The sequence below is a fragment of the Oxyura jamaicensis genome, chromosome 15, assembly GCF_011077185.1.
Source record: "Oxyura jamaicensis isolate SHBP4307 breed ruddy duck chromosome 15, BPBGC_Ojam_1.0, whole genome shotgun sequence".
Taxonomy (NCBI): domain Eukaryota; kingdom Metazoa; phylum Chordata; class Aves; order Anseriformes; family Anatidae; genus Oxyura; species Oxyura jamaicensis.
The window spans coordinates 3,557,875-3,584,876 of record NC_048907.1 but is presented as its reverse complement, the minus strand read 5'-3'; the positions used below and the strand labels follow the sequence as shown (position 1 = coordinate 3,584,876).

At 36.9% G+C, this 27,002-nt stretch overlaps 1 protein-coding gene across 3 annotated transcripts in view; it reads right to left on the bottom strand.

Annotated features, from left to right (window-relative positions):
• Positions 1 to 26,891, bottom strand: part of DNAH10 (dynein axonemal heavy chain 10) — a 57,306-nt gene extending 30,415 nt beyond the window's left edge. For 2 of the 3 annotated variants that reach the window (XM_035340388.1, XM_035340389.1), the window contains exons 1-38: positions 26,627 to 26,891; positions 25,400 to 25,545; positions 24,471 to 24,576; positions 23,016 to 23,131; positions 22,305 to 22,497; positions 21,462 to 21,619; positions 20,451 to 20,681; positions 19,622 to 19,812; positions 18,977 to 19,175; positions 17,982 to 18,176; positions 17,173 to 17,343; positions 16,254 to 16,430; positions 15,748 to 15,921; positions 15,256 to 15,425; positions 14,358 to 14,509; positions 13,797 to 13,958; positions 12,895 to 13,102; positions 11,868 to 12,024; positions 10,404 to 10,877; positions 9,787 to 9,945; positions 9,271 to 9,387; positions 9,099 to 9,201; positions 8,694 to 8,872; positions 7,811 to 8,022; positions 7,331 to 7,487; positions 6,684 to 6,917; positions 6,461 to 6,583; positions 6,076 to 6,309; positions 5,319 to 5,542; positions 4,568 to 4,837; positions 4,295 to 4,478; positions 3,869 to 4,003; positions 3,130 to 3,282; positions 2,364 to 2,552; positions 2,108 to 2,254; positions 700 to 891; positions 404 to 522; positions 72 to 230 (exon numbers count right to left, since the gene is read on the bottom strand). In XM_035340388.1, coding sequence (XP_035196279.1) covers positions 72 to 230; positions 404 to 522; positions 700 to 891; positions 2,108 to 2,254; positions 2,364 to 2,552; positions 3,130 to 3,282; positions 3,869 to 4,003; positions 4,295 to 4,478; positions 4,568 to 4,837; positions 5,319 to 5,542; positions 6,076 to 6,309; positions 6,461 to 6,583; positions 6,684 to 6,917; positions 7,331 to 7,487; positions 7,811 to 8,022; positions 8,694 to 8,872; positions 9,099 to 9,201; positions 9,271 to 9,387; positions 9,787 to 9,945; positions 10,404 to 10,877; positions 11,868 to 12,024; positions 12,895 to 13,102; positions 13,797 to 13,958; positions 14,358 to 14,509; positions 15,256 to 15,425; positions 15,748 to 15,921; positions 16,254 to 16,430; positions 17,173 to 17,343; positions 17,982 to 18,176; positions 18,977 to 19,175; positions 19,622 to 19,812; positions 20,451 to 20,681; positions 21,462 to 21,619; positions 22,305 to 22,497; positions 23,016 to 23,131; positions 24,471 to 24,576; positions 25,400 to 25,545; positions 26,627 to 26,858 — 6,902 coding nt within the window. In that variant the 5' untranslated portion in view covers positions 26,859 to 26,891. The remainder of the gene's footprint in view (positions 1 to 71; positions 231 to 403; positions 523 to 699; positions 892 to 2,107; positions 2,255 to 2,363; positions 2,553 to 3,129; positions 3,283 to 3,868; positions 4,004 to 4,294; positions 4,479 to 4,567; positions 4,838 to 5,318; positions 5,543 to 6,075; positions 6,310 to 6,460; positions 6,584 to 6,683; positions 6,918 to 7,330; positions 7,488 to 7,810; positions 8,023 to 8,693; positions 8,873 to 9,098; positions 9,202 to 9,270; positions 9,388 to 9,786; positions 9,946 to 10,403; positions 10,878 to 11,867; positions 12,025 to 12,894; positions 13,103 to 13,796; positions 13,959 to 14,357; positions 14,510 to 15,255; positions 15,426 to 15,747; positions 15,922 to 16,253; positions 16,431 to 17,172; positions 17,344 to 17,981; positions 18,177 to 18,976; positions 19,176 to 19,621; positions 19,813 to 20,450; positions 20,682 to 21,461; positions 21,620 to 22,304; positions 22,498 to 23,015; positions 23,132 to 24,470; positions 24,577 to 25,399; positions 25,546 to 26,626) is intronic. The other variant, XM_035340390.1, reaches the window with a different exon arrangement.
• Between the last annotated feature and the right edge of the window lie 111 nt (positions 26,892 to 27,002).

The following is a 27,002-nucleotide window of genomic DNA, read 5'->3' as shown; positions in this document are numbered from 1 at the left end:
TTATGTAAAAATAAAATATTGACATAAAACTTAGTATCTAAAAATCATCACACTGATTTCTAGCAGTCTACCTTCGCTCTTTCTTATCTGTAGGCCTGTTGATATCCCGAAAAATATTTGACAGTACTCCATCTGTCCAGTCTCGTGTGGTAGGGTCAAGGATCCCATATAGCTCAATCACACTCATAGCTTTAGGGTTCAGTGTGTAAAGTTTTGTCAATAACCCCAGCCTAGAAACACAACAAGAAAACCAATATTAAGATGACACAGTACCATCTCATGTTAACCCAAGCAAATATTACAATTAACTATTGATCCTATCATGAGTACACAGGTTTGAATAATGTAGTCTATGCTATTTTACAACCTGAATTCCATGTATCAAATTATCAAATATACTCACTTGGTTTGGGCCTGGCACAAAGTGTTAATGACAACTGATTTGCCACCTCCAGTAGGTCCAACCACCATTGTAGTGTGCCGAGTTAACATTGTCTCATACATCTGAACAACTTTATCCACCTAAAAAAAAAAAAAAAAAACATTAATTCAAAAGACTGCTATCCATAAATCTTCTATGGACACAATCAGCAGTTGATCTATATCTGCTTAGCGTTCCTGGAACCACTCCAGAGTGCAGCAATGCACACCCAGCCTAATGTTTACACCAAAAAGTCAGGCAATTAACATTTTTTATACCTGGACTGGTAAAACAACATAACCTCCTTCTTCCAGCACTTGTTCTACAGCATCATTAAAGTTAGGGTAGCGGACTCGAGGGCAATCCAGGCCAGGAAATAGGTCAGATATTAGGCCAAGGAAGAGAGGTACATCTTCAAACACAAATTTGGGAAGGTTCATATCTCGTAGAGCTCTCATCAGTACAACATCCTAAACAAAATATAGCAGGATCAATCTCTACCAAATAGCTAACCAATTATCTAATATGTAGTACTTTCAAACACCTCTAAAAAACATTGCCTGATTACTATAGTACAGCTTTGAGAATGCTTTCTTGGCATCAGTTAACTAGCAGAAATAAAGGCCATTTTATAAGGATTAAGCTGACCAATAGCTAAGAATAATACACTGCCTTTTTCTACCATATTAACCAAATGCCAAATGGCTTGAGTGGGTCATTCCATAGCTTCCTTGATTTGATGTTAAAACAAACAATAAAATACTCAATTGTTTTATAAACATTCACAAGTTTTGTAGTTCCCTTGAGAGCATTATTTAGACCCCAACTTCCTGACAACCTGCATTGTATCTGTAAATAGTGGTATAGGAGGGTTTCCTTCAACTTTCTCCAAGTTTTTAGGCAAAAAATTGAATAGGAATCTCCCTACACAATTGGGTATAACAAGTGTACACATAGAAATAATAATAAAAGGTGTAAAAGAAAGCCATAATAATCAACGCAGCATTGAAAAACTTTCATTTATGAATATGGTGTAATGCTTGAGCTGTATGACTAACAACTGCGTTATTTTACTCAGGCAGATAATGATAGGACAAGGGGGAATGGTTTTAAACTAAAAGAGAGGAGATTTAGATTAGATGTTAGGAGGAAATTCTTCATTCAGAGAGTGGCAAGGCACTGGAACAGGTTGCCCAGAGAAGTTGTGGATGCCCCATACCTAGAGGTTTTCAAGATCCGGTTGGATGAAGCCCTGGGCAACCTAATCTAATGGGTGGCATCCCTGGCCATGACGTGGAGTTGGAACTACATGTTCTTTAAGGTCCCTTCCAGCCAAAGCTGTTCTATGGTTCTATGGTATGATGACAGGAGCACACAATTTAGGGTTTATGTTCAGAAACCAGCTTTCGCTATTCACCCAGAGGCTATTTGCATCCTAGATTTAACATCAAAATTTCATATGAAATATATACCAAGAAGTAAAGCATCTCATTTTTATAGGTTTCCCTACTTTGAGTTCTGATACTAACTTGCTCACAGAGGGCATGATGAAACTCAGTAAGAAAATAGCGAGACAGATAACACTAGCGTTCCTATTTCCAAAGCAGTCAAACAGCAGATGTGTCAACACATCCTATTCCTAATGAAAACGATGATCTGCTGAGGGTAACTAAGTGGCAACTCTACCTCACTGAGGTCTGCTGATCCTCTTTTCAGTTCTCCAGCCATCACCAACACTGACTTCAGGGCTCGCAGTCCAAAATCATAATGATGTTGTTTAGAGAGTTGTTCTTTTGCCAGCTTGTATAGCACTGTCATCTTTTTGGCAAGGATCTGTTTAAGAGTTAAGTTACATTATCACAAATATGTAAGTCATTACCAAACACTGACCACACATACAAGGGTGTATATGTGGGTATAGATAGCAATACAATTTTCTTACCTTTGCTGTCAAGAATCCTTCAGAAAAGAGCATGATTTCACAGATTTGCTGAAGATCTGGTACAATAACAACCACAGGCCTGAACAAAGCTTTTACAGACTCAGGGAGCTCAGTTCGGCCAGCATAACCAGGATTCATTGTAATAAAAATGCCCATTCGGCTATCAAGGTTAATTTCTTGTCCTTCAAACTGAAAGTGTAAGAAAGCTTTAGAACAATGTGCATTTGGAGCTGAAATAAATAGTACCATTTGATAAAAAAGAAAAACAAAAATACTGGGGCACCCAGTAAGCACAACATGTTAAAAATTCAGTTTTAGATAGTCATGTAGGTACGTTCAACTCATTATTATTATCCTGGACATAAACATCAAGACATTTCATATTTTTCAAAGTAATTTTTTGTCTGAGGGTTTTGAATTCCAGTAAACATCATTAAATTAAGCCTCACAATCCACATCAAGTTAAGTTAATCCTCTCCCTAACTACGACTATACTATTATCCCTTTTAGTTAGTATTATCCTATTTAGATTACTCTTCTCCCACTTCACAAAGGAAGAAGCTAGGAAAGGATTAGGAAATAAGGAAAGATTTAATATCTCTGAAAGTATGTAAGAGTACATATTCTGGAATTTGAAATGTTCAGTACAAATGTTCAGCACAACCAAAGAAACAGCCCTTTGATCTAATGATGGTGTCTAGCCCTGACTCTTGGCTTCAAGCACAAGATTAGCCTTAACAATTGCTCTTCCTTTTTTAATCTTTACCTGAAATGTTTTCAGCTGATTCATTAAAGCATTTCGAATAGTCTGAATCTGAGAAGAAATGACTGAAAGCACAGAAGCATCAATACGATTGAATTCATCAAAGCATCCCCATGCTCCACACTGGGCAAGACCAGAGAAGATTTTACCAACTGCCTAACAAAAACAAGCAGAAAAATATCTCAACAATGAGTACATAAAAAAAAAAATCAGCATCAGCAAATTTTGAAGTACGTTAAAAGTCTTAATGACCAGGTAAAGCCTCTGGATATCTATATATGCAGGAACTAGCAATCTGTCATAAGGTCTTTCAATAATTATTTGTCAAGTGCAGATAGCCCATGATGAGCTCAGGTACATATCACCTAGTCATTGTTTCCCTGCTTAAAGCATAGATAGAATCCTGAAATTCCTTTGAGAATTTATTCAAAATAGACATTTTTTTTACTATATTTCATTATCAATTGGTATGGTATCTCTATGGGAGGAACAGTTAACTCTTGATCATGTCGCCACTACGCAAGTCTGAATAATGCAGTCTACGGTATTTTACAAACTGAATTCCATGTATCAAATTATCAAATATACTCACTTGTTTGGGGCCTGGCACAAGGCATTAACGACAACAGATCTGACACCTTCAGTATGTCCAACTACCCTTGAAGTTGAAATTATGTCCTTACCCTGGGCACTGATAATGAACAGTAACTTCTCTCAGAGAATACAGATCTTAAATTCTTACTTTGAAATCCATGCCCTCTCCACAGTTCGTCACTACACACAGCAAGCCGAGTGCTTTGGCCAGATCCTTGGTTGTTTCTGTTTTCCCTGTACCAGCTGGCCCTGCTGGTGCTCCTCCCAAAAACATTGATAAAGCCTTTGAAAACAGACCAAAAAGCAAAGAAAAGTATTTGTATTAAGCTGGTAGCAAAATAATGAACAAACCTGTGGGTACAAAAAGCTTTAAATCTTGTCTGTGAATGCATTCTATATTATCTTTGAGGCAATCAGTTGAGAAGGCTATTGCCACCTATTTCAGATATATTTGTGTTCACATTGTGTTTTTTTTTTCAACTTTTTTTCAACAGTCTCTTAGTTGCCAGTTATGTGATTGCATGGAAGTATATTTTTAAAATGTGTGTTAGCAAAAATCTACTTTAATATATACCTGTGTGAGTGTAAGATAAATACGATCTGTAAGCGGGGTGATCACAAGACGTCCATTCAAACCCATATACTCATAACCATATGAAAATGTGCCTGTGCACTGCCGCACATTCAGTTCATCTGGCTCTCGGTCCCAATAAAAACGCAGCTGGCTTTCCCATTCAAACTCCTGAGCCTGCAGAATGCTACACAAGAGAGATGTGCTTATATGAGATAAAAGGAAGGAAATACAATTTGTGGATATGGTATTTTCTCAAGAGGTTGGGGAGTTTACCTGTCTCTTACAAATGTATCAACAATGTCTCTGGCATGAACATCAATAATGAGAACAGTGTTGTATTTTTTCCTGTCATTTTTGCTCAAAGGCACTGCAATGCGAGTAACCAGGTCATCAATTTGCTGGTGCATTTTTCTAGCATACAGTTTCATTGCCTGTTTTTCTCCCTTCTTCACCTTCCGAAAGACATCCTCCACCTCCCATGTCCACCACACCTGAGTAGCAGCCAGCACCATCATGCCTTGGTAGAGCAACATCCAATCAACTCTGTGGGAAATAGATATAGTGTTGGAGTCTGAGTTACTATTTAAGTAACTCATCAGAACAAAAAAAGAAAAGGAAGCTCCTCCTATTTCTGCAACAACCACAACATGGGCAAAGGTTTAAAAAGATGTATAGAATTCCATCAAGGTGTGATGTTTTATTTCTAAAGCCTAAGAAATACTCTCAGAGAAAAACTACCTATTCCATGTGTAAAAATTGCCAAGTAGAATCCATAATGAGAAAAACACACTGTGCACACATCACTAAAAATGAAAATTCAAGGCTTAGTAAGTAACATACAATAGATACCAATTTTTTTTCTAGTCAGTCAAAATGCTGGATATGCATGTATATCCCCTCTACTTACAGAAATACAGGCTAAACTGTGCATAAATTAAAAAATGAAGTTTCTCATTTTCTATATCGCTACAGGCTTGTAATAACATATAAGGTATTTGTATTATCTTTATACTGATCATTTCACCTGCTTCTGTCTTCACAGTATCGAAAAATAGCTTCCTTGGTAAGGAGTCTGTTTGTTCGTCTCATTTCTTTTAGCACTGCTGTCATCCAATTCTCCACTCTGCCTTCTGCAGCTACAGCCTGCCGGAATTCCATCACCTCCCCCTCAGCTGAAATCATGGCTGTTGCGATTTTCTTATCATTATCACCATCGTGAAACCTCAGGGAAGCTATGTTATCATACATCTGAAATCAGCAAAGAAACTTACTGGCATTTGAGAAACCAAGCTTTGGAGATTTAAGTGTATCTATCCCCCATTTAATGTTGAAAGGAAATTTCCATGGACTATAAAGTAAAAATGGATCTGGCTCTAAGTAATCAAATACAAATGCTGATGTATAGCTCAGAAGCCCAACTGCATTGTAAACAAGCAAATGATCTGGCTCAAATTACATTTTTTTTTTCTTTTTCTTTTTCTTTTTTTTTTTTTTTTTTTTTTTCTAGGAAATAAAGCCCTATCAGGAGCTACAAGAAGGTTCATTAATGATTGATCATCCTGGTGTGTCTTGAATCTTCTCTACCCTAACCACTACTGTTCAGTATGAGAGCCAGGAGAGACCACTGATCAGACTGATTTATTTATTCAGAAGTTTCTTCAAGAAGCTGCCAGGATGTTCTTTGTATACGAGAAATATTAGTGCACCCTTAAGAGCATAGTCTGTTCAACTTCTAAAAGCACCTAAAAGCACAGGGCACTTTGGAAAGCCAGACACTGTACCTTTATCATGTGTTCCTGGACACAAAGTGGGTTACCGCTGCCAAGGATACTAAGCAACTCTTCATCAGATATAAAGAAAAATCTTGGGAAGGCATTTCGCTTGGAATCCAAATAATCATTCAAGCTTTTCTGACATTTCTCCAGCACATCATTTATATGATGGAGGTCTGATAGACGATTTGGGGCTTCACAGGCTTTTTTTATCGTTGGTTCTTTTACAGTTTCATCTATTATCTACATGGGAAGAAAAGAAAAACTAGAAAATACCGAACAGCAATAGATTATACTAAAGTATATTTAGCTAATGACAAAACACACAGCAAAAAAACATAAAGCAAAACACACTAAATAACTGTGCTGATCACAAGTCAAGTCAGTTACTTGCCTCTTTAAACATCCTGTCTACGCTGTCAAATATTTTGGCTTCCTCTGGAAGCTGTGATCTTATATCTCCACCAATAAAGATGCTCTCCAGGTACATCCATTTTCTCTGAACCACCATCCAGATCTAAGAGTCAAATGTTGCCATCAAAGACAAAAAAAAATACAATAGAAAACCCTGATTATAAATAAGCATTAATTATTTAGTCCAGCACTTTCCTCCTTACCTCAATTACTTCACCAATCAATGACAGTGTTTTTTCCCAGTGGTGAGCAGTTGAAAGGAAAGGACCCACAAAACGACTGCCCAAGATACTCTGAAGATTGACATTGTTATCATCAAGAACCTCTAGAATTTCATCTACAGATCCCAGAATAAAGCCTCTCTTCTCAGTGCCTTTGAAGTATATCTGTACGTTAAATTTCATTTGTTCCCATGTTTCTGCTATGTCCTTCACACCCTGCATGTGAGCATAAAAAGGTGCATATTTCAGTCTTCAAAAACTAGGGAATTATAATCTTAATTTAAAATCTGTTAATTCAGAAAAGTTTTTTGCACAGATTTTCACCCCTAGTTTATAAGGAGGTCTATTTCACAATATTGTGATGAAAACGGAATAAATTCCATTTCAGATCCCTTTTCATAAATTAGACTTGCTTAATGTAATAGCAGAAATCCAATACACTGCTGCGGAAGTCAAGACAACTAAGATTCTGTGCCATGTTGTAGCTTATTAACAGAGCTATTGATCTATTAGTTACTTCACAGCAGCTCCCTGAAGATGGCAGAACTTTCTGCCATTCCAATAAAGATCTCACATAAAACAAACTATTGTCATCTGTCTTTTTAGTATTATTACAATTTTTAAATTACCTTCTCAATGCTAAGTTCCTTAACAGCTGTTCCAACTATTTCGTTGATAATATCTGTGTGTCTGTGAAGTTCCATAGCAAACATATTCTCCAAAGTGAATGTTTCTGTTGTTGTTTCAAAACTTGTGCCTGTTCTCTCCATAAGGTCTTGCCAATGCCTGTTTTAAATTGACACATCAACAACTACACCAACCACCACAATACAGTAAAAAATGAAAACAACTGTAATTTAAAATATAATAACAAAACCATGTTTTGCATTGTTTAAAGAACTAGTATTTTAAATACACAAAGTACTCTAGTCATCATAATCATGGTGTATGCTATTACATCAGTTCATTAAGCAGAAAGTGAAGTTTCAAGCTGCAGGACACAGCATGACCCCTGCAACTAAAATTGAAAGTTCTAACAAAACTAATAAAATCTTCCTATATATATATATAAATATATATAATATTTTTTTAAATAAATCAAATCAAACCTTTCTCTTAAAGCTTCATTTTTCAAATCAAGCAGCAAAGGAATGGAGTCTCTAAACGCCTTCATTTTTGTTTCCAAGTGAAAGGCCACTGGCATACTGCGGACTGGTTTGGGCAGCTTTCGAAAGGCTTTAAGAAATCCTTCGATTCCATCCTGAAGAAACTGGACATTGAGGTTTATCCAAAGTGTCCGAGACCATTCCTCTTTAGCTGCCTGGGAACAAGGTCACAAGAAGGAAAAAAATCATATTTCTTTTTAGGTCTGACCAAAAAAATTTTTTTTTCAGTACGGTCGGATCTAGAGACCACAGTCAGTATGTACATATAATTGTATTAAGCTTTTACAAAGAGAGGAAGAGACAGGTTCACATTCAAGACAGATTCATAACAAAACACAAGCAGTTGTATAACAATCAAAAAAAAAAAAAAAAAAAGGAAAATCATCTGTAAGAGCATACTTTACATGTAATTGCTGCTGATATCAAGACATTTTAATTTTTAAAAATATATATACATATTAAAATAGTTAAGATCAATTAAAGCCTGAGAAACACATCATCACCTGTATACACATACTATAGCTAAATGTAGTTCAACTGCAATAATCAGGAGACTTGTACAGTATAAGGCCACCCAATAATTTCTGGGGGTCTGTTCCTAACTGGTAAGTAAGAGCATGTGTTTGGTTCACTCCAGAGATGTTGTTTTGCTTCTCTGCTAACATCATTAAACTCATTTCATGGTGATAGTCATTTACAGGTCACAGTTTATTTCATGCAAAGGCTCAGAAACAGGGTTGATAGTAACTACAGCAGCTTCTTCTTCTACCCTCCAGCTTTATGTGTGGTATGAGCTTTGAATACACGTGTGTATGCATACACTTACTTTTTGTAATTCATAAATTTCATAGATCTGCTTTAGACCTTTCATATCATTCTGCGCTTTTGTTAAGTCAGGGTACACTGTGGCTGGCAAGTCAAAAAGTCTCTCAACACTGCCCAGTTCCTGATGAACTTTTTCCAGTTTCTCCACTTCTTTTTCAAAAATAGCCATGAGTTCCAATCCTGGGAAAGGAGAGAAATTTTTCTAGATAAACTGTCCCATCAATCATGGGGAATAAGTACGATGGCATTTCTGTAGAAATTATAGTAGCAAAAATGTCACATTTCCATTTGAACGGTTTTTATGTCAATAAGGAAAACAGAATTTGCTTGTTTTAAAAAACCTTTGAAGAATTTTCTTAAGACTAGTTTTGTAAAGATATCACTTCACACATATTAATCCATTTACCTTTATCAAGATTTTCCCCAACAGCACCAGGTCCTTCAGCCACAAATTTATGGAAGAAATCTGCTATCTCCTTACTGTAGTCCTCAATCTGTTGCTGTGTCATCTAAAGAGAACAGTGTTTAAGTTGTTTTCTTTTCCATTTCTATTTTTTTATATTAATTACAAATACTACCTCTGTGAATTTCTTTTTTATGCCTCCAAGGTTGTTATCAACTTCTGATGCTTCAAAGAAGAGAGCCTCCCACTTTTCCTTAATCTTGTCTGCCATCTCTTGCTCTTCTTCAGCTATCTAAAACAAAACAAGTAATCTCACACAAGCAACAACTAGTCACAAGAAAATAAAGATGTACTCACATTGTCAATGTGCAAAATGTGAAAACAGCTTCCAAGTGACCTGAATCAGTCTCAGGTTGCACTGAGGGAGATTTAGATTGGATATTTGGAAGACCTTTTCCAACCTAGATGATTCTATGAATCAGATTTAAACACATGCAATATGTCCATTTAAAGCAGAGATACTGCTTTGAGAAGGGAGGTTGGACTAGACAATCTCCCTTCTCACCTCAGCAGTACCATGATTCTATGAAATGTCTTAATAGGAAAACATTTATTCGTTCACATGTGAAGCATTTGTGCCCCAAGCTCCTACGCAAATTGTTTTATGAGACAAGGTATAATATTCACTTACTGGAATATTGTACATTGCAAGAGTTCGGTATCTCTCCCAGATGTCTAAATATTTCAGTTCCACCTTGAGTGACATGCCTCTGATCTCTGCAATTGTACCAAGGATAATTTTGAGCTCTTCCAGGGAATCAGGTGGTATCTGAAGATTCTGTGATAGTCTCTGTAAAAATAAATAATTTCCAGAGGCAACACCAGGAAAGCAATTAGCCAAAATTGTAATTATTAATGAAACACAAAACACAAGAAAATAAAGTGCGGATTCATTTACATTGTTAGTCTATGGGACAAAGATAACAACAACAACAAATCAACACAAAGTAAACACCACTACAGTAGGGATGTTTTTACTACAAAAAAAAATAGTTATAAGCAGTGTTTTAAAGGGAACTTCAGAATTATTTAGTTGGACCCTTCACAAGCACAGGTGTGAGAAATTCCTATTTTTTTTGTATGTGCCTGTTTTCTCTTGTTTACCAGCTACAGAGAGTGATGGCTCACCCCTTATGTATGTCATAGCAGAGTACACCAGACAGTTTCAACCAATTCGGAGAGTAGTTCAGATGGTCACCTGCTAGTCAGTACTAGCTGCATAGGACAAGAAGAACTGAGAACAGCTACCTCAATCTCCTCCTGAAGACTGAAGAGTTCCTGTCTTGCAGACTCATTAAGCAGCTTTCCAAGTGAAATCATCCAGTCTCTAGCATTTTCCTCCACCACGTAAACTAAAGGACCCATGTGAAGCCTGATAAATTGCTCATCTTTAATCAAGGGCTGTTGAGTCACTTCTTGAGCTATCTTCATATAGAACTGCAATTTTTCATCAAAGGTAACACAAGCAGGCTTTTTTGCAGCAAACTTTTCTATAGCTATGTCTTTGTCTAATTCCCACAGAAGGTGATACCGCTTCCACTGGTTCAAATACTTGCTGAGAGAAGCCAGGAGTTTGTGGACATTCTGAGTGATGACAGCAGCCTGCTCAATTATCAGAGGGTTCTGGGAGATGTCACTGTAAAAGCTGAAAGTGATAACTTCATCTTCAACATGCTGAGGAGGGCATTCAATACATGTTCCGTGCATCCATCGCACAAAATGCTAGAGTTTTCAAGACAGGGTTGAAAAATAATTACTTTTTATAGTCATATTAGTCAAATAATTCATTATTATTCAGGAGACTATGTAGGAAGGGGTGTGAATGATTTCTCAAATCAATTGTTTTTCTGACAGCATGAGAAGAGATTATATTTTCACAGGCACTTGAGAGAAGAGTTAATTTCATCCTTACAAAATCTTCCCATGCATTATTCAGTCTGTTTTAAAATCTCCACTGAGTTTCAATATAGCATGGCACAGGGAAACAGGTATTATATTAAAAAGGTTGGATGCAGCAGTGGAACAGAACAGCAAATCCGAGCATAGAAATCACACTTGATCTAAATTTATTAATTTCATGTGATATCTGGAATCATTTCTTCATCATCAGAGGGCAGGACTATTGCCACAATATGTGGCTTCTTTTCTGGAAGGCAGTTCAATATGACCATACTCATGCAAGAAAATATTGCTGCATCTTTGTCAACAAGCTAGATATTCCATCTACTGCTAACCTGCTGTCCCAGATGTCCTTCTCCTAACGTTTTCTGAGTTGTTTTTTTGCTACTTTTGTGGAAAGCTGTAATATGGAGAAGGCTACCCATATTTGTTACTCCACCAGGTTATTCATACATCAGAAAAAAAAAACAACCATCTGCAGTGAAAACTACTTCCTTGTGATGTATGTTGATTTATAGAACCAAATGATGTCCTTACAATGGTAAAACTGCTGAAGAGCAGCAAATAATTTTGCCTAAGTAAAAAGTGCATAAAGTTTTATGGTGTTTTGTTTTTTTATGTTTTGTGTTTTTTTTCTACTTTGTTATCATGTTGTAAAGTTAAGACAGTCTGTAAAATTAGAACAATGTACTGAATATTTTGATTTCAACATAGAGCAATATGAATATTCCCTTTGTCATTAATACTTGCCCAAATCATTCATAATCATCACAAGCAAAATCTGGCAACAATTAAATTTTAATCAAAAATCACCTTAGTGACCTCAACACAGTCTTGGATACATTGTGCCATCATTTTGTCAATCTTGTTGGCATTAGGTTGCAAGATTATCTCGGGAGGAGATAAAACAGCTTCTATTTGGAACAACGGCATATTTGCAAGAACAGCTTCATTAAAAGCTCGCAAATTCCTGGGAGAGGAAAAAAAATGTCACAGACAGTAATGATCTGATACTGATGCCTCCACAGAATGTCCAACAGAGACTGCAGCTATAAGGTACGCTCTTAGATATGCAAGCAGATCTGTCAGAAGTCAGTTAACTGCTATTTCAGCTGGAAACACTGATGTATATCTAAGCAAAATTGTCCCACTAGGACTGATTTAATGCAAAAACTTGGCTAAAAGAAGCCTTTGGAAGGAAGGAATGGAAATACACTGGTGCAAAAGGACCCTGAGACTACGGTCAACTCCTATGCAACAGCCCAGCCAGGGAAGCCCACAGAAGTCAGCTGAGCATGGACTAGAATACAAAGACATGGATCAGGAGAGATCGCTGAGAAGCTTCTAGAACCCTGCAGCACTCTGTTAGAGATAGTGTAAAAAGCCATTGTAATATCTAGCTACAGAAACCTCCTTGGGCCCAGATAAAGCATAATCCAACAAACCTTTGTTCTTGTACTGGTGTTCTCTGCATTACAGGGATGCATCTGGCACCCAGACACCAAATTTTCAAAATTGTATTCTTTACTAAAACAAGGCATCGACTTTAAAAATAAAGCTGGGATATGGAACTATATACACTGCAGAAAAGGTGCATTTCGCTCTTCTGCCAACATGTCCAATATCCATTTTCTCAGAATTTGGGTTTCTTTTCTACATTGTTATCAATTTTCCATTCTTTGCACAGACAAACAAAACAGTACAAATACAAGTCTGTCTCAAACTGCAAATCACTAAGGTATTCAAACAGAATATCAGTATACATGAGTTTAGAACAATAGATCTAGAAAATGCTAAAGATGAAAGAGTAAAAACCCATTAAAGCAAACAACTGACTTACTTCAAAATTAACTCTGTCAACACCTGATAAATCCTGTTTTCCCAGTATGCATAATAGGAAGCTAATTTTGGAGATTTGCCACTGTTTGTATTGGCAACCCGTCCTTCCACTTTTTTTAACGATTTTGGAATGGCAGTATAATTTCTAACCATGAGTTCTGTATCTTTTGCTCTTTCACCCTTAACATATACAAAAAAATCTTTCATATCTGCAAAAGATTACAAAAAATAGTGTTAATAACTGCAAAAGATCTAACAGATTTCAGTAGTGGAACAATTAGCTGGTCTTTATTTGTAAACATGAAATTGATATTACACACTAGAAAAATATCTTCTTTTAGTAATGCTAATTTATTAATATTTCAGCCCTCTGATTTTATATGGATTCAATTATTTAATAGTATCCATTAGATGCGAAAGTAACCTCTGTAAGACTCACAAATCATCGGAAGAAATGTGGTTCATTACCCCTATCCTGTCACTGGAAGCGAGAGGGAGGCCTGGGAGATAAACACCTCACTGCAATTTCCCTCTGAGGAAAAGAGTGCAGTTGAGATAGCCCAGATGGGAGCTGACACTCCATGAAGACTGCAACTCTAAAACTACATTATTGCATACAAGAAGGAAGAAGAATCCAAGGGAAAGTTAGGGGGAAAGTAATTAAAAGCAAGGTAAACACAGGTCAAATGATCTATTTATATACTTGTCTCTAAGTTCCTCTCATTGACACTGTCAGCTTAGGGTACTGAAGTTCTGCTTGTGCTTCCTGTGTTAAACCAGGAAATACTGCTGTAACTTCTGGTAACTATTATAAGGATTGATCTTTGCAACTAAAAATGCAAAGTAGCAGATAGAGCAAAATAAAACATCACAGAGCTCAGAAATGAAAATACGAAGACTTACTAGGAAGTTCACCATTTTTTGGAAGTGGAAACTTAAAAAGATTTGTTGATTCTATCAACAGAAGTTTGTCGCTTATGATTTCAGAATTAATATGAATCTGATGGACGAGTGATTCAAACTTCCTGATGGCTTGTGTACATCGGACTGTAAAGTCACCAATACCTGAAATAAATTACAATAATTTGTTTTCTTTCTTTTACCAAATCTTTCACCAATGTATCAAAATTGTCAACAACCAGATGTGTTTGAGAATGAACTGATACTCTGCAGAAAGATAGATGTTTTCTCACCTAATCCTTCATCTAGCTCCCTTCTAGCTCTGCTGTCTAACAGTCTATATCCATTTTCACACAGTGTTTTACATATAGTAAAAACATAAGAAATACCCACTTGGATCAGACCCTGTCTAACATACTATTCTGTCTTACACCACGGCAATAGGCTATCCTGTTTAAGGATGCATAGCTTTTATCTGACAAATCAAATAGAATGCAGAATTGAAGAGAATTTTTGAACTGCAAATCAGTAGTAAAGGCCATTCTAAAACAGTATCTCCATTACCTAGGGAGTTCCAGTTGAGTCTTCTGTGCCCTAATCTGAATACTCTCCAGAGTTCTTTAATATGGTCATCAAGAAGTTTGGTTTCTGCTTCACTCAGTGTTCCCATTAAGTTGTGATAGTGATCCAGCATGTTTTTTAATCCATTTGTATATCTAATGAGTTTAAGAAACATAACAACAACAAAATAATAATAATTAAAAAAAAAAAAAAAAAAAAAACATGATTTTCTGGAAATACCGTTCTGAACAAGGCAGATCACTTTCTTAAGTTCAAACTTCCACATAAATCAAAATTTCCAGAAATAATGACTGACTATGTATTGATCATAAATACAATCCACTTCCTCTCACAAACAAAAGAAAAATCATGTATGACTCCAGTAAGAGCTAGACCATCTGCTCCTGCCTCAACCCAGAAGTATTTAAGATAGCCTCCGTTTTAATCACATACAAGAACTCAACAGGTAAACTTTAAAATCCAGTTAGGGCTCTTATTGTCACACCTGTGTGCCTAAATGCCCGTGATAATTTGGGCTAAAGTGACTTATCCAAGGCTGTACCAAAAAGTGGCTGTGAGTTCAAATGTGAACTGAAATCTAAATGGCATTAAGAATTCATTGAAAAAAAAAAAATAATAAAAGTACTTTCTTTCTTTTTTTTCCTTCAGATTTTGAGGAGGTATTCATTTGTAAAACATAGTGATACAGGGAGAAGGATACAGACAGCAAAAGAGAAAAGACTGCTAGTGTACCATGGCCATCAGCAATTTTACCCTTAAAAAGGTTACTAAGAGCTCTCATATTTCCAAAAGTTGATGACTCATGGCACACTCTGGAGTGAAATCACTTGAAACATTGCTTTAAGTCAGTATGAAAGCAGGTATTCTGTTATAACCTCACCCAAGGTATTTGTCTTCTTGTAATGCCACATTTCTTGCTATTTCTGGGACTGGAAACCCCAGTTGTTCCATGTACTTTGTTTCAGTTATAATCTCTTGGAGTCTAGGAGAAAAATTCACTATGAACTGCACTCTTTTCTCTGTGGTGAGAGGCTCCTCTGTTGCTGAGGCCTACAACACAAGAAAGCAGCAGAAAGCATAGAAACACCAGACTGTTACAATGCAAGGAAAAAGTTAACTCTTGGAGACATTTGATACGACAGTAGGTAAAAGTCAGACAGAATAGCTAACAATCAGACTGCAGAAATGCCATTAAAATTTGACAGCAATCTCAGCATTCTAGTTTCAATTTTGATCTCAGTACTTTTTGCAATTTTCCATTAAAAAACAGTGTTTCTCTTTAAGACATCATTCTTTGAAAAATCTCACGAACCATCAAATAGCTTTCAGTTCTTTCCCACAGAGAAATCAGGTATGTTATTTTCTCTCCCACCTGCTCAGAAGTCTCTTGATCAATATGGTTTGCTGCCCCACCAGTAATGACCGTCAGCAGAGTTTTTTTCAGTAACAATGGGAGCATCTGCTCTGTTCCTTCTCTCCACTGATCATATTTCTGATCTTCATACTCTTTCATCCTCTTGGCCACTTGAAGATATATTTGCTTTACCTACAAAGGAAAAATCTATATAACTAATTTTAAAGATCACGAGAACTGTTCCACTATCCTGTCTTAATAAGATTTCTGATCTTTATCAGATGAGAGGGCAAATGATGCTTTGTAATATAGATGATGAAAAATTCAGGTTCTTGAGTTCTGTCATTTATTCTGACACTATTTCTCCAGGAAACAGTGGGAAGGTACCAATCAGCTTTTCACATCTAACATAGCTTACTATGTGCAAAGACATTCTTGCTCACGTAAGAACATTTTCACCTCCCTAGAAGAACGGTATGAGGAAAGTATTCTTCCTTCATTAAACAGCAAAAGAAACAACATACTTCCTTTCCACGTTCACTAGTAAGTAAGTCATCTACTTCTTGAAATCGAATAATAGTGTGTTTGATCCGATAGAAAAGGGATCGAGACCAGTATATTGCTCCAGCCACTGGAGGGTGATTCTTGAACAAAGGTGGGTCCTTGAGGTTCTGAACAAAGATTTGCTTAACATTTTCAACCTAAAAGAGAACAAAACATTGCTAAGAATCATTTCTCCACTTGCTTTTCCATTGGAAGTATCTAACCTGGTACACAGCACAGGCTCTGAAGCTAATTTCAGCAACAAGATAAAAATAATTCATTTTTTTTATTATTATTCATCTTGTTTGCATTAACTGGATTACACAGAACACCTTCCTTTCTGTGCCTTGTGGAATTGCTATTTTGTCAGTGGTTTTTTGTGATATTACATCTTATTGTTAAACTCAGTGTTCTTTGAATTACCAAGAGAAATGCTATGATAGCAAAAACTTTCCAATATTTGGGCTTCAAAGAAGTTATTTTCCCAGAATCCAGAAATTCTTCCTGCCTTCACTGTTAATCTCTGACTCCTTTTGGTCATATTGTGAACTTATTGTCCAGCACAAGAAAGCTGAAAGATGACTTTTTTTCTGGAAGGACTGCTGTTGAACTACTGCTCACAAAGTAAAGGAATAGCCATAAACCTCGTTGCACATGCAAATATCAGTTCCTGTACTGTGCTACAAATATACAGATATGCACATAATTTCAGCAAATTAACCATACTATTTCTTGTACAGGTTCCAAAAAAAGTGAGAACACTTACTATGTTTATTTTTTAAAAAAACTGACAGTTTTTGGATGGTAAATGACACTACATATGTGTTTAGACATATATACAGATTTATTATTTTCACTAAATAATTTCATATACTACCTAAGAAATGCTAAATTAAATACCTCTTTACAGTATTGGTCCAAAACATCATTGAATTTCATCATCATCTGCTTATTAATGGTTTCACGAGAGCGGATGTGTTTGAACTTTAACAGCATGTCAAATGCAGCTTCTGCTGATCGAAGGGTCTTAAAAGATTCATCAATAAAGTTTTTGGCCTCTTCTTCAATTACCTAAACAGAGACAAAGGAAGAAGGCCAAGAAATCCTGTCACTTAGAGGTTCGTCTTGCAAAACCAAGAAAGGAAGGCAATATTAAGATATCTTTTTTTTTTTTTAAGCATTGAGACATCTTTACTGTTAGTAATTTGTAAGACCAAATAGTAAACAGATGGCTTTCTAGTAAGCTACATGAAATTAGTGTTAACCCAGTGTCTTCTGGGCAGGTATATAAGTCACAGAAGACATTGTAACAACTTGCATTTGTGGGTATTCTTAGCTGGATGGGAGGAATAAATCCAGAAAGAAGTTTGATTTCTTTGTAGAACATGATTGAGATATGTCAGCACATGAGTACAGGGAGGTCATATGTAGCCTCTGCTCATGCTCTAGTTATTTTGCCACTGAACATAAAGCATGTTTCACTGGTCTGCAAGATGAAGTGAAGCTATAAAGAAAAAGAACTTGAACACAAAATACTGACTAAAAATTTGGTAAAATTTCTCACATTTTCATTTCTGTATTTACTCTTTAAAAAAAAAAAAAAAAAAAAAAGCATATCATTCATTCTTTAAATGAAAATGTTGACATTCTAGAAAGATTTTCATGTAGGAGGAATAAGGGGGAAAAAAATCACAGTACATGGTACTTACTGAAACTTCTGTTTTAAATTCTCCTATAATTAACTTCCAGTCATGTGCACTTTTGATGCTAAAAGGGTCAAAAGTCAGTTCTTCCATTGGACTAGTTAGTCCATCTACCCTTCTCAGTAGGTCATCAATACGTTTTGGATCACCTGTGACAGCTTTCAGTTCAGAACCAAATATATTGTAAAACTCTTCAACAACCTGTTAATTCAGAAGAATGTAACAGAAAGCTTTATTTTTAATGCTTTTCTCTGCTATTTAATACTCTTCTGTTACTATTTCCTTTAAAGGTAACTATAACCCAGAGAACAATCAGTTCTTGCTGTGATTTACATTTTGTATATTCCTATGCCGGACATGAAGTATCTTTTTGGAAAAAAAAAAAAAAAGAAAAAAAAAATCTACAGCCCCAACACCACATTTGTCAAAACAGATAACATTCAGTTATTACTCCTTTTTATTTCACTAGGGAATTTATATACACAATCTACATAACATGTGGCCATTGATGGACAACTAATATTTCTAGTTACCCTATCCTAAAGGAGCCTACACATAGCACCTATCTTTCATGTATATTATCCTGCAGTTGATACATTGATTTATATACAGTCAAATTTTATATTACAATATACTTAAACGATTATTTTATCTAAAATGATACTGTTAAACTAATGAGACATGAAAACTGCAAATCTGTGAAACAACTGTTACAAGTTTTCAGGTTGATAACAGTACTGTACACAGCAATATCTTTCTCATGGCACCAACCAGTACCTTGAGAAGAGTTATTTCATCTGAAGCATAAGAGCAGCTTTATTAAAATCAAAGTAATTGCTCAGATCCTAAGGTTAAACACACACACACACACACACACACACACACACACACAAAACATAAAGGTTATTAACACTTCAACAACTATAATACAAAAGAATCTCCTCTCCTGAAGAAGACACTGATCACAAACTGTCCTCTTTAATTACTGTGTATATTAGTACCTGCAAAATGTCATACAGATCTTGACAGACAGAAGCCATATAATCTGTTTTTCCAAATAAACGTTTTCGGTCAAATTCCCAATGTTGCTCTCTTTCTGTCGCTTCAATTTGGGCACGAACAGCAAAATAAGATTTTTTCCATTGTTCAAGAGTACTTTTTGCTTCTGCTATTTTCTTTTTTGCAGCAGCTCTATCTTCTCTATTAATCAAAAGAGTTAACATACTATAGATAGAAAGATTATAGATATAAAATGATATTTCAACTGGATTGATCTATCCTGGTTTAGTATCTAGGCAAAACTTACAACTGCAAGGTCTTCATTTTCAGTGAAACTGATTTTGAAAGAGTTATTTCAGGACTGATTTTTACTATATTTATGTCACTTCTGTACCACAGTATTTGCATTGTGATTATTGATTTATGTCCTTTCAAGAGAAAAGAGGTCAAGCACCCATTTCTTCAGGCTGATTCAGTAATTTGTGAAAAATAGACATTAATTGACTTTTAATTGATCTTCTAATACAACTTCAGATAGTGAAAAACTCTGAAACATATTCAAGGCAAGTATTATCAACCACACTTTCTGTAAAACAAGCAAAGCTTTTAATAAATACAGCCTAGTTAAATAGGAATCCAGTACTTACTTAAACAGTGTGTGTAAATCCACAGCTTTGCACACCCGTGTTGAAATTTCCCACGCAATTCGTTCCATGAGGGGTACCATCCGTTCATCCTTGTTGTAATGCCGTGAGATAATCCATACCATTCTCAGGGCATTCATCAGCAAAGGAATTGTGTCCAAGACAACATCAAACCCAGTGCCATGTGTTAAATTCTATTAAATATATTTTAAATAATTTGAATAAGTTGTCGTGTAAATACAAATATTGTATAAACCAATATTCTATTCAATATTCTACAGAGAGCTGAAATTAAGAAAATCTGTGACATTAGTAAATAAAGAACTCAGTCAAGAAAACACCCTGGTGACCAAATTACACAGACAGTTAAGGATGTGCAGATTTGCATCTATTGCTCTAAATGCTTGTCAGGTACTGTCTCATCAGTATTCTACTTACTGAAAAAGATGTCCTAAAACTGGTTTTGGCCCAACTGTTTATTTGGATAATCTTCAATAGAACTTAAACTTGACATATGAGCTCTAACCAGTGATAGAAGTTACCTCAAAAATTGGAATAGACACATTTTTGTTTTCCTTAATTCAGCTGTGCTATCTGTTCTCCCAAAGATGTGATTTACAAACCAAGCTGTTCACAGCTCTGTGCTTTTGCTTTCAGATATTAGAACAGCAGCAATTCAGAATAAATAAGCAAGCTTTTCTATTATTAAATATAAAAAATCTAGAGTATATCTTTATTGCTGATAAAAAGTAAATAATAAGAGTTGACCAACAAAGAAACCAAACTCAGGTAAATACAGCTACAACTCCACAGTTTTCTTAAGGATACATACCTTCAAATAGCGTTCAAGAGTTGAAAGGAACCTAGTGTTATCTAGAGCTTCCACATGATGTTTTCTGAGGTCACTTAAGACTGCCTGTAAATCTTTGCTATGCTCAGATTCAGCTTCCTGTAGTATTGCCAAGACTTTTTCAACTCCTGGAAGCTTTGTCTGTTCAGTAAGACTAGATAAAGTAGCATGTCTTTCACGCCAGAAGTCAATTTCTGCAAGCGGACCATTGCCCTACAAGATATGTGGAGGAAAATAAAATTTCTAAATTACCATAACTCAAGGATGAAAACCTATGACGAGGTTTATATTTGTTCTTTTTTTTTTTCAATATGCTGTATACTGAGAAAACCCAGATGTGATTCAACCATGAAATAAAAACAAAAAGAGAAAAAGAAGGAACTCTTTGAAATCCAGTTTTACACACAGAGGGGAACTGCTCATGGGGATTACATCCTTGAGTTGGATCTGAAGATTCCATGCTTACCAAAATATATGCCCACTTAATTTCGTAGACATGAAATGTCTTATTATGTTTAATGTTATTAGTCATATGTATGTATATTAGTCATACATACATATGTATGCATATTAGTCACATTAGTAACTGTTTGCAGAATCAGAACCTTACAATTAGATTGTATTTTGTTTAAGAGATATGATTTTTCGAGGGAAAATATAGTGCTATATATTTTTTAAAGCATTGCATTTTTAATATTTCATGTCTATCTCACTGGTTTTAGAAGTAAAAATGCAACTAGCTAAAGTGCCTTGGTTTTCCACAGTCTCCCAGGTGGATAGGATCTGCAGAGAATTGCGTTATATTCTATTTCCTGCAGTCACACAGGTCCTCACTACCTTTGTTCTACTTTACTTCAATTAGTAAATGGGCTTTCCAGCAATCAAACACTAGGTTTGATTAAAACAGAGCACAAACCATTCAGAGAGATTCTTGTGGGAAATGAAGAAATGTCTCTGGGAGTGAAACAAGCCTGGTGCTATAGGCAACATCACCTGTGGAACCCTTTTCAGTTCTTCCTCCAGGGCTGTGGATATTAATTTTTGCCATGTCATTGCACAACTTTCAAGAGCTTCAACCACTTCTGGAACTGTGGCAAGAACACTCACATCACTGTTTAGATTTATAGTTGGCATGTCGAGTATAATCTCTCCTGTTGGGAGAAAAGGCATCTGAAATTAACTGTCTTGTTCCACCAGCATTGCTAAGATAACATCACTGAAATGGCTTACGCCTTCCACCTACTCGAGTATAGGTAACATACCATCTGCTATGCCTATTTGAGAATATGACAAAAAGCATCCAGTTGCTTCACAGTTAATACAGTGCAAACAAAGATATATTCCCAGAAATAACTGAAATGCTCTCAGCTTTCAAGCTTCAATGCAGCCTCTAAGTATTAAAAATCAGAATTAGGGCTTTACTGAAGATTATCAGTCTGTTTACTGAAGACCATTACATTCTCCTCAATGGTGTGACACTAACCCCTGTCAGAGACACAATGCTAAATTACGTGTGAAAGTCTGCTTTGGTCTTCTGCCTTCTATATCCTGCTATGGCCTGAGTCCCCTGAACATTGGGAAGAAACGAGGCATGATTACCCTCTCTCCTATTCTTACTCCAGGCTGTTTGAAACTGATTTAGTCCATTTCCCCATGCTGTCTGCTATGCTTCAGAGCAGTAAAAATACTACTGTGATCAGCAAGAGAAACTTTAATCAGATCTGGAGCTTCCCCAGAAACTGCATGCATTTGTTACTCTAAACAAAGCCATTCCTAGGTGAACCTCCTTCTACTGTCCTGTACTCAACACAGTGCCGGCATAGGCAGAATACTCACCTTCAATTTGCTGTACCATCTGCTGAGTAACACTTGAAAATTCTTGTGTGTTCGTTAGGAGCTCATTCCTCGTCTGAATATTACAGTACTCCACAGGCTGATCTTTCTTTCCTGCAAGCTCAGTCTCTGATAAATTTATTTTTTCAGAGTCTGTGGTTTCACTATCTGGATGTAAGGAAGCTTCCTCAGCCCGCTGCCATTTATAGGAGAGAGCAGGCAAAAATAAGTATAATTCAAACAGGTACCATAGATACCATAGATTAGATGTTTCGTATTAAAAAATAAATAAATAAATAAAATCAGCTTACTACAAATTCACTTAAGCATTTGGATAGGTTGTTCTAAAATTTAATTTAAGTGCATTTATTTCCATTCCACCTCTTTAGCACTATTCTCTCAGCAAGTTCTGCAGGAGAATAGCCCCAGCATACTTTCACAAAAGTCTATCTGCACAAAAATAAAGGTACGTGGTGTCACATTCTTAAATGTTTCTTATATAGGATCAGGCAATTCAATGAAATAATGACCGTCTCCACATCCTTATAAAATTTTGGGAAAGAAAATAAAAGCATTACCCAAAACTTCATTTTGGCATAAGAAGGTCATTGATGAATTTCACATATGTAGTCTACACAGTCAGCAGAATACTAAATTTGCAAGTCACTCACAGAAAACTGAAAACTTCACATATAAAAGCTGTAAAACATTTACCTGTGAGATTACATTCTTCAGCATCAAAAGAGTATCATCAGTCAACAAACCAAATTCTATCATTTTAGGAAGAACCTCATTAGCTTCAGTCAGGTCATTAGGTTCAGTAACTGTTTCTAAACAGTATACAAACAATTAGCATACAGAATACAATAGGTAAATAATAATTATACAGAACACAATTATTAAAACAATTGTATAAATTCTTTTCCATAACAAGTTAAAACTCCAACAAAGCAAACTGTCATTGTAATAATAAACTAGGCTTGATGCAAGCCACTTTGAAAACTGCTGCTGGTTTTAATCTTGCAGATTTTTTGATTAATTTTTTTTCTCAAATTTCACGTTTTTAGAAAAACTGAAAGTAATAGGCACATGCAAAATACTTTGCAGCTTTAAACCAAATTCTGTTGCTCAGTGAATCCACATAAATATATGCTGGGATCAGTGGCTGGTACTAAATTAGTTAACAGACAGCTGACTGTTCCTGGAAATAGGCAAGGAAATACTTGTTTGTTTCAGTTTAGAAGCTGTTTCCTGTGGGACTGGAACTAGATACTGAAATCTGACCATGACCAGAAACAGTAGCTATTGTCACTGGCTTTATTATAAAAGTATGAACTATCAAAATAGAACCTCTATTTCACATGCTGCTATTGTGTATCAAAATTTGAGTCAGGCCAGGAGGTTTGATACCCCAGTTGCGCTTATCACCACCTCTTGGTCCAACTTTGACACACAGCTCCTCATTCTCAACGCACTTCACACGGTTCTAGCAGTTACAGTAACTAAACCTCATGAGTTCCTCTGAGAACAGCTTGAAAGCTTCATCCCTGTCGGCAAAATGTGGACTATATGTAATTTTCCAAAAATTTAATATGAAAAGTGTTCTTGATTCCTGACTCTACTCTGAGAGCATTCCTACCCAGTTAGACAGGAGAGGGACTATCCTAAATCCCAGTCATTATCACTTTTCCTCAGTATGAACTACTTCTTAAGGGACTGGAGAACAAGGTTAATGAGGAGGAGTTGAGGGAAGAGGGGTTCTTTAGTCTGAAGGAGGCAGAGGGGAGACCTCACTGCTCTCTATAATTCCTAGAAAGGAAGTTGCAGCGAGGAGGTTGTCAGTCCCTTTTTCTCAGATCACAAGTTACAGAACATGAGGAAACTATCTCAAATTGCTCCAGGGGAAGGTTAGATTGAATATTAGGAAGAATTTCTTCACAGAGGGAGTGGTCAAGGATTGGAATAGGCTGCCCAGGGAAGTGGTGGAATCCCCATCCCTGGCAATGTTTAAGAAATGTGTGTATGTGTTGCTAAGGGACAATGATGGAACTCAGCAGGTCAGATTGATGGTGGGACTTGATGATCTTGAAGGTCTTTTCCAACCTAAATGATTCTATAATTGATACAAAGTGTGGAAACACAGAGCCAGCAGTTATTCAGGACAAATACCTTTGGTGTCTCTCAAAAAATAGACACTAACATCTGACACAAATTCTTCAGGAATTTCATCAAGAGCCACATGCAAATACACTTTGTCAGCTTTCTGTTCTGTTAACTGAAACAGGAAATATAAAGGAAGAACGACTGTTACTATTTGCTGCCAAGTTTCCTAACAGCAAGACAATGTTTGCCTTCTATGAGCAATGGAACAGAAGGATAATTTAACTACATTATCTTCACATTGCTGTCCAATTAAACAGGTGACATAAAATAAATAAATAAATAAATAAATAAAATTAAAAAAATCAGTCAGCTAACGGTAAAAAACATCAGCTTTGTAAACAATGTTAATTTCCAGACCAACAGGACCAAGAGCATCTGTGCTTGAAACATAAAAAAACGGACCACAGTTAAATGTCCCCCATAGAGCCTTTCTGAGAACGTGCAAGCACCTACGCCCCTCCCACTGCATCTCAGTCATAAACTAAGTTTAGTTATAAACATCAGACTCCATCCCAAGCATCTAATTAGGCAAAAGCCTTGAGGGACAAAAGCCTTTGTTCACTGTCCATTACATGATCCTCCCATGCTGTCTTTACCTAGCAATCATTTTAACTACAACTTTTCTGTTACAAGCAAACCTGGGAACAGCTAACGTGGTAGCTGAGTAACTCACTACCGCATTTTCTCACTAAAAATATAAAGTTTTGCCAAGTAAATTGCCTTTGTGATGTCAGTCAAGTTCAGGGGCTGTTGCAGACACCACAGGCCAGTGGTTTCAATGAAAATTGCTGCTCTTGTAAAATGTTCTGTTCTTGTCTGAGTCCTTGGTCTGCATTGTACCTCCTTAATTAGCCTATCAGTTTTACTGAAATATTTGCATCAGAAAGCCAGCATCTTCATACCCCAAAAGAACAGAGTGAATACAACAGACTTACATGGGGTGCGTGTTCCACACTGTCAGCTGCAAGTCTTTGCTCTACTTCACTCAATTCAGACACACTAGAGAGAGTTGATACATGACCTGACACACTTTTATTGTCTGAGGGTTCCGGATCAGATGTATGACTTTTCTGAGTTGTGTCTAAGAATAACACAAGAGAACTCACTTAAAGAACAGGTATTCCACGCACATGAAGATGGATACTTCCAATTTTCTTCTAAAATTAAGTAATTGAGCTTTTTTTTCTCTCTACAGCACCACCTTTCAACAATCAGACATCCATACATTTTCCCACAGGACAGCACTATTGCTGAAGGACTGAATCCAAACATGGAAGAGACCATGCTAAATTCTACAGGTAATTGGGCTTTATCTAGAACATCCTTATTAGCATTTTCCAACACTGTTGAGTTTTTAGCATAAAATAAGTAGGTTAACAAATTTCAAGATGAAGGCACTTTGCAAAAGGAACCTTCAAACAATTCAAACAATTTTTTTTTTTATTTTTTTTTTTGTGACTGATCTATGATGTGAAAATGGCTGTAGCAATGCCACGCCCAAGAAGCAAAGGTGAAGACATTGTAACACAAGAAACAACTGCCTGAATTCCAGGGTGGTTCAAGAATTTCAAATGTTATTTTTCCTGTCTTTCAGATGTTGCGCCATGTCTCCTTCCCCTTTCAGCACCGGCTTCTAGACACTTAAAAGGTGGAAGAAGTATAGTTGCGTTGCACCCCCAACTGGAAAGATCACACTTCTTTGTGTGCTATAATTATTATGAAGCAATATTAATTCTCCCCGTCTTGCTGCCTTTAAGCACTAACTTGCAGTGTTGTAGCTGCATCCATTGAGAGGTGCAGAGTGGAAAGTTGGGTCACATCATTCCTTTAAAGTACTTATACAGACATCAGACTCCATGCTTAACTTTGATGGTCCTTTTTTACACAGCAAGAACAAAATTCTTTTATGGATATAAAATACCTAAGCAAGACTCTCTGCTTCTGCAAGTAACTGTTTCAGAAGCTTTTGAGTTATCAACTGGGCACAGCTCAAGGGATGGAGGGACAGGGAAAATGGTAAGGAGAGGGGCTGGGACTCGAGATGGGACGAGTAAGGGCCTGAAGGAGGGAGAAACGGCTGAAGATAGCCAACAGGAAGGGTTACAGGACTAGGCAGTACCCAGGGGAGGGTCCCGCAGGCCGGGCAAGCAGGGCAGCCTCACCCGCCTCTTCCTTGGTCTCCTGGGGGCGCCGCTCGACCCGCAGCAGCAACACCCCCGCGGCTTTCTTCTCTTCATCATCCTCAGCACCGCGGCTGAAGAACCGCAGCACGGTCCGCGCCCCCTCACCGCCGTGGCGGTTCAGCAGCTCCTCGAAAGGCGCCGGATCGCTCAGCCCCAGCGACGCGAGCGCTTGGTCCCGCAGCCACCGCACCCGCACGTCGTTCAGGCTCATGGCGGCGAGGTCCCGGGCGGCCGCCCGACGCCGAGCGGTGGCCACGGTAACGGCTCGGGGAGGAGCGACGGCCGCGGCCCGCCCAGCGGCCGCCTCACGCCCAACGGCCGCCTCGCGCCCGGCCCCGTTCCCGCCCAACGGCCG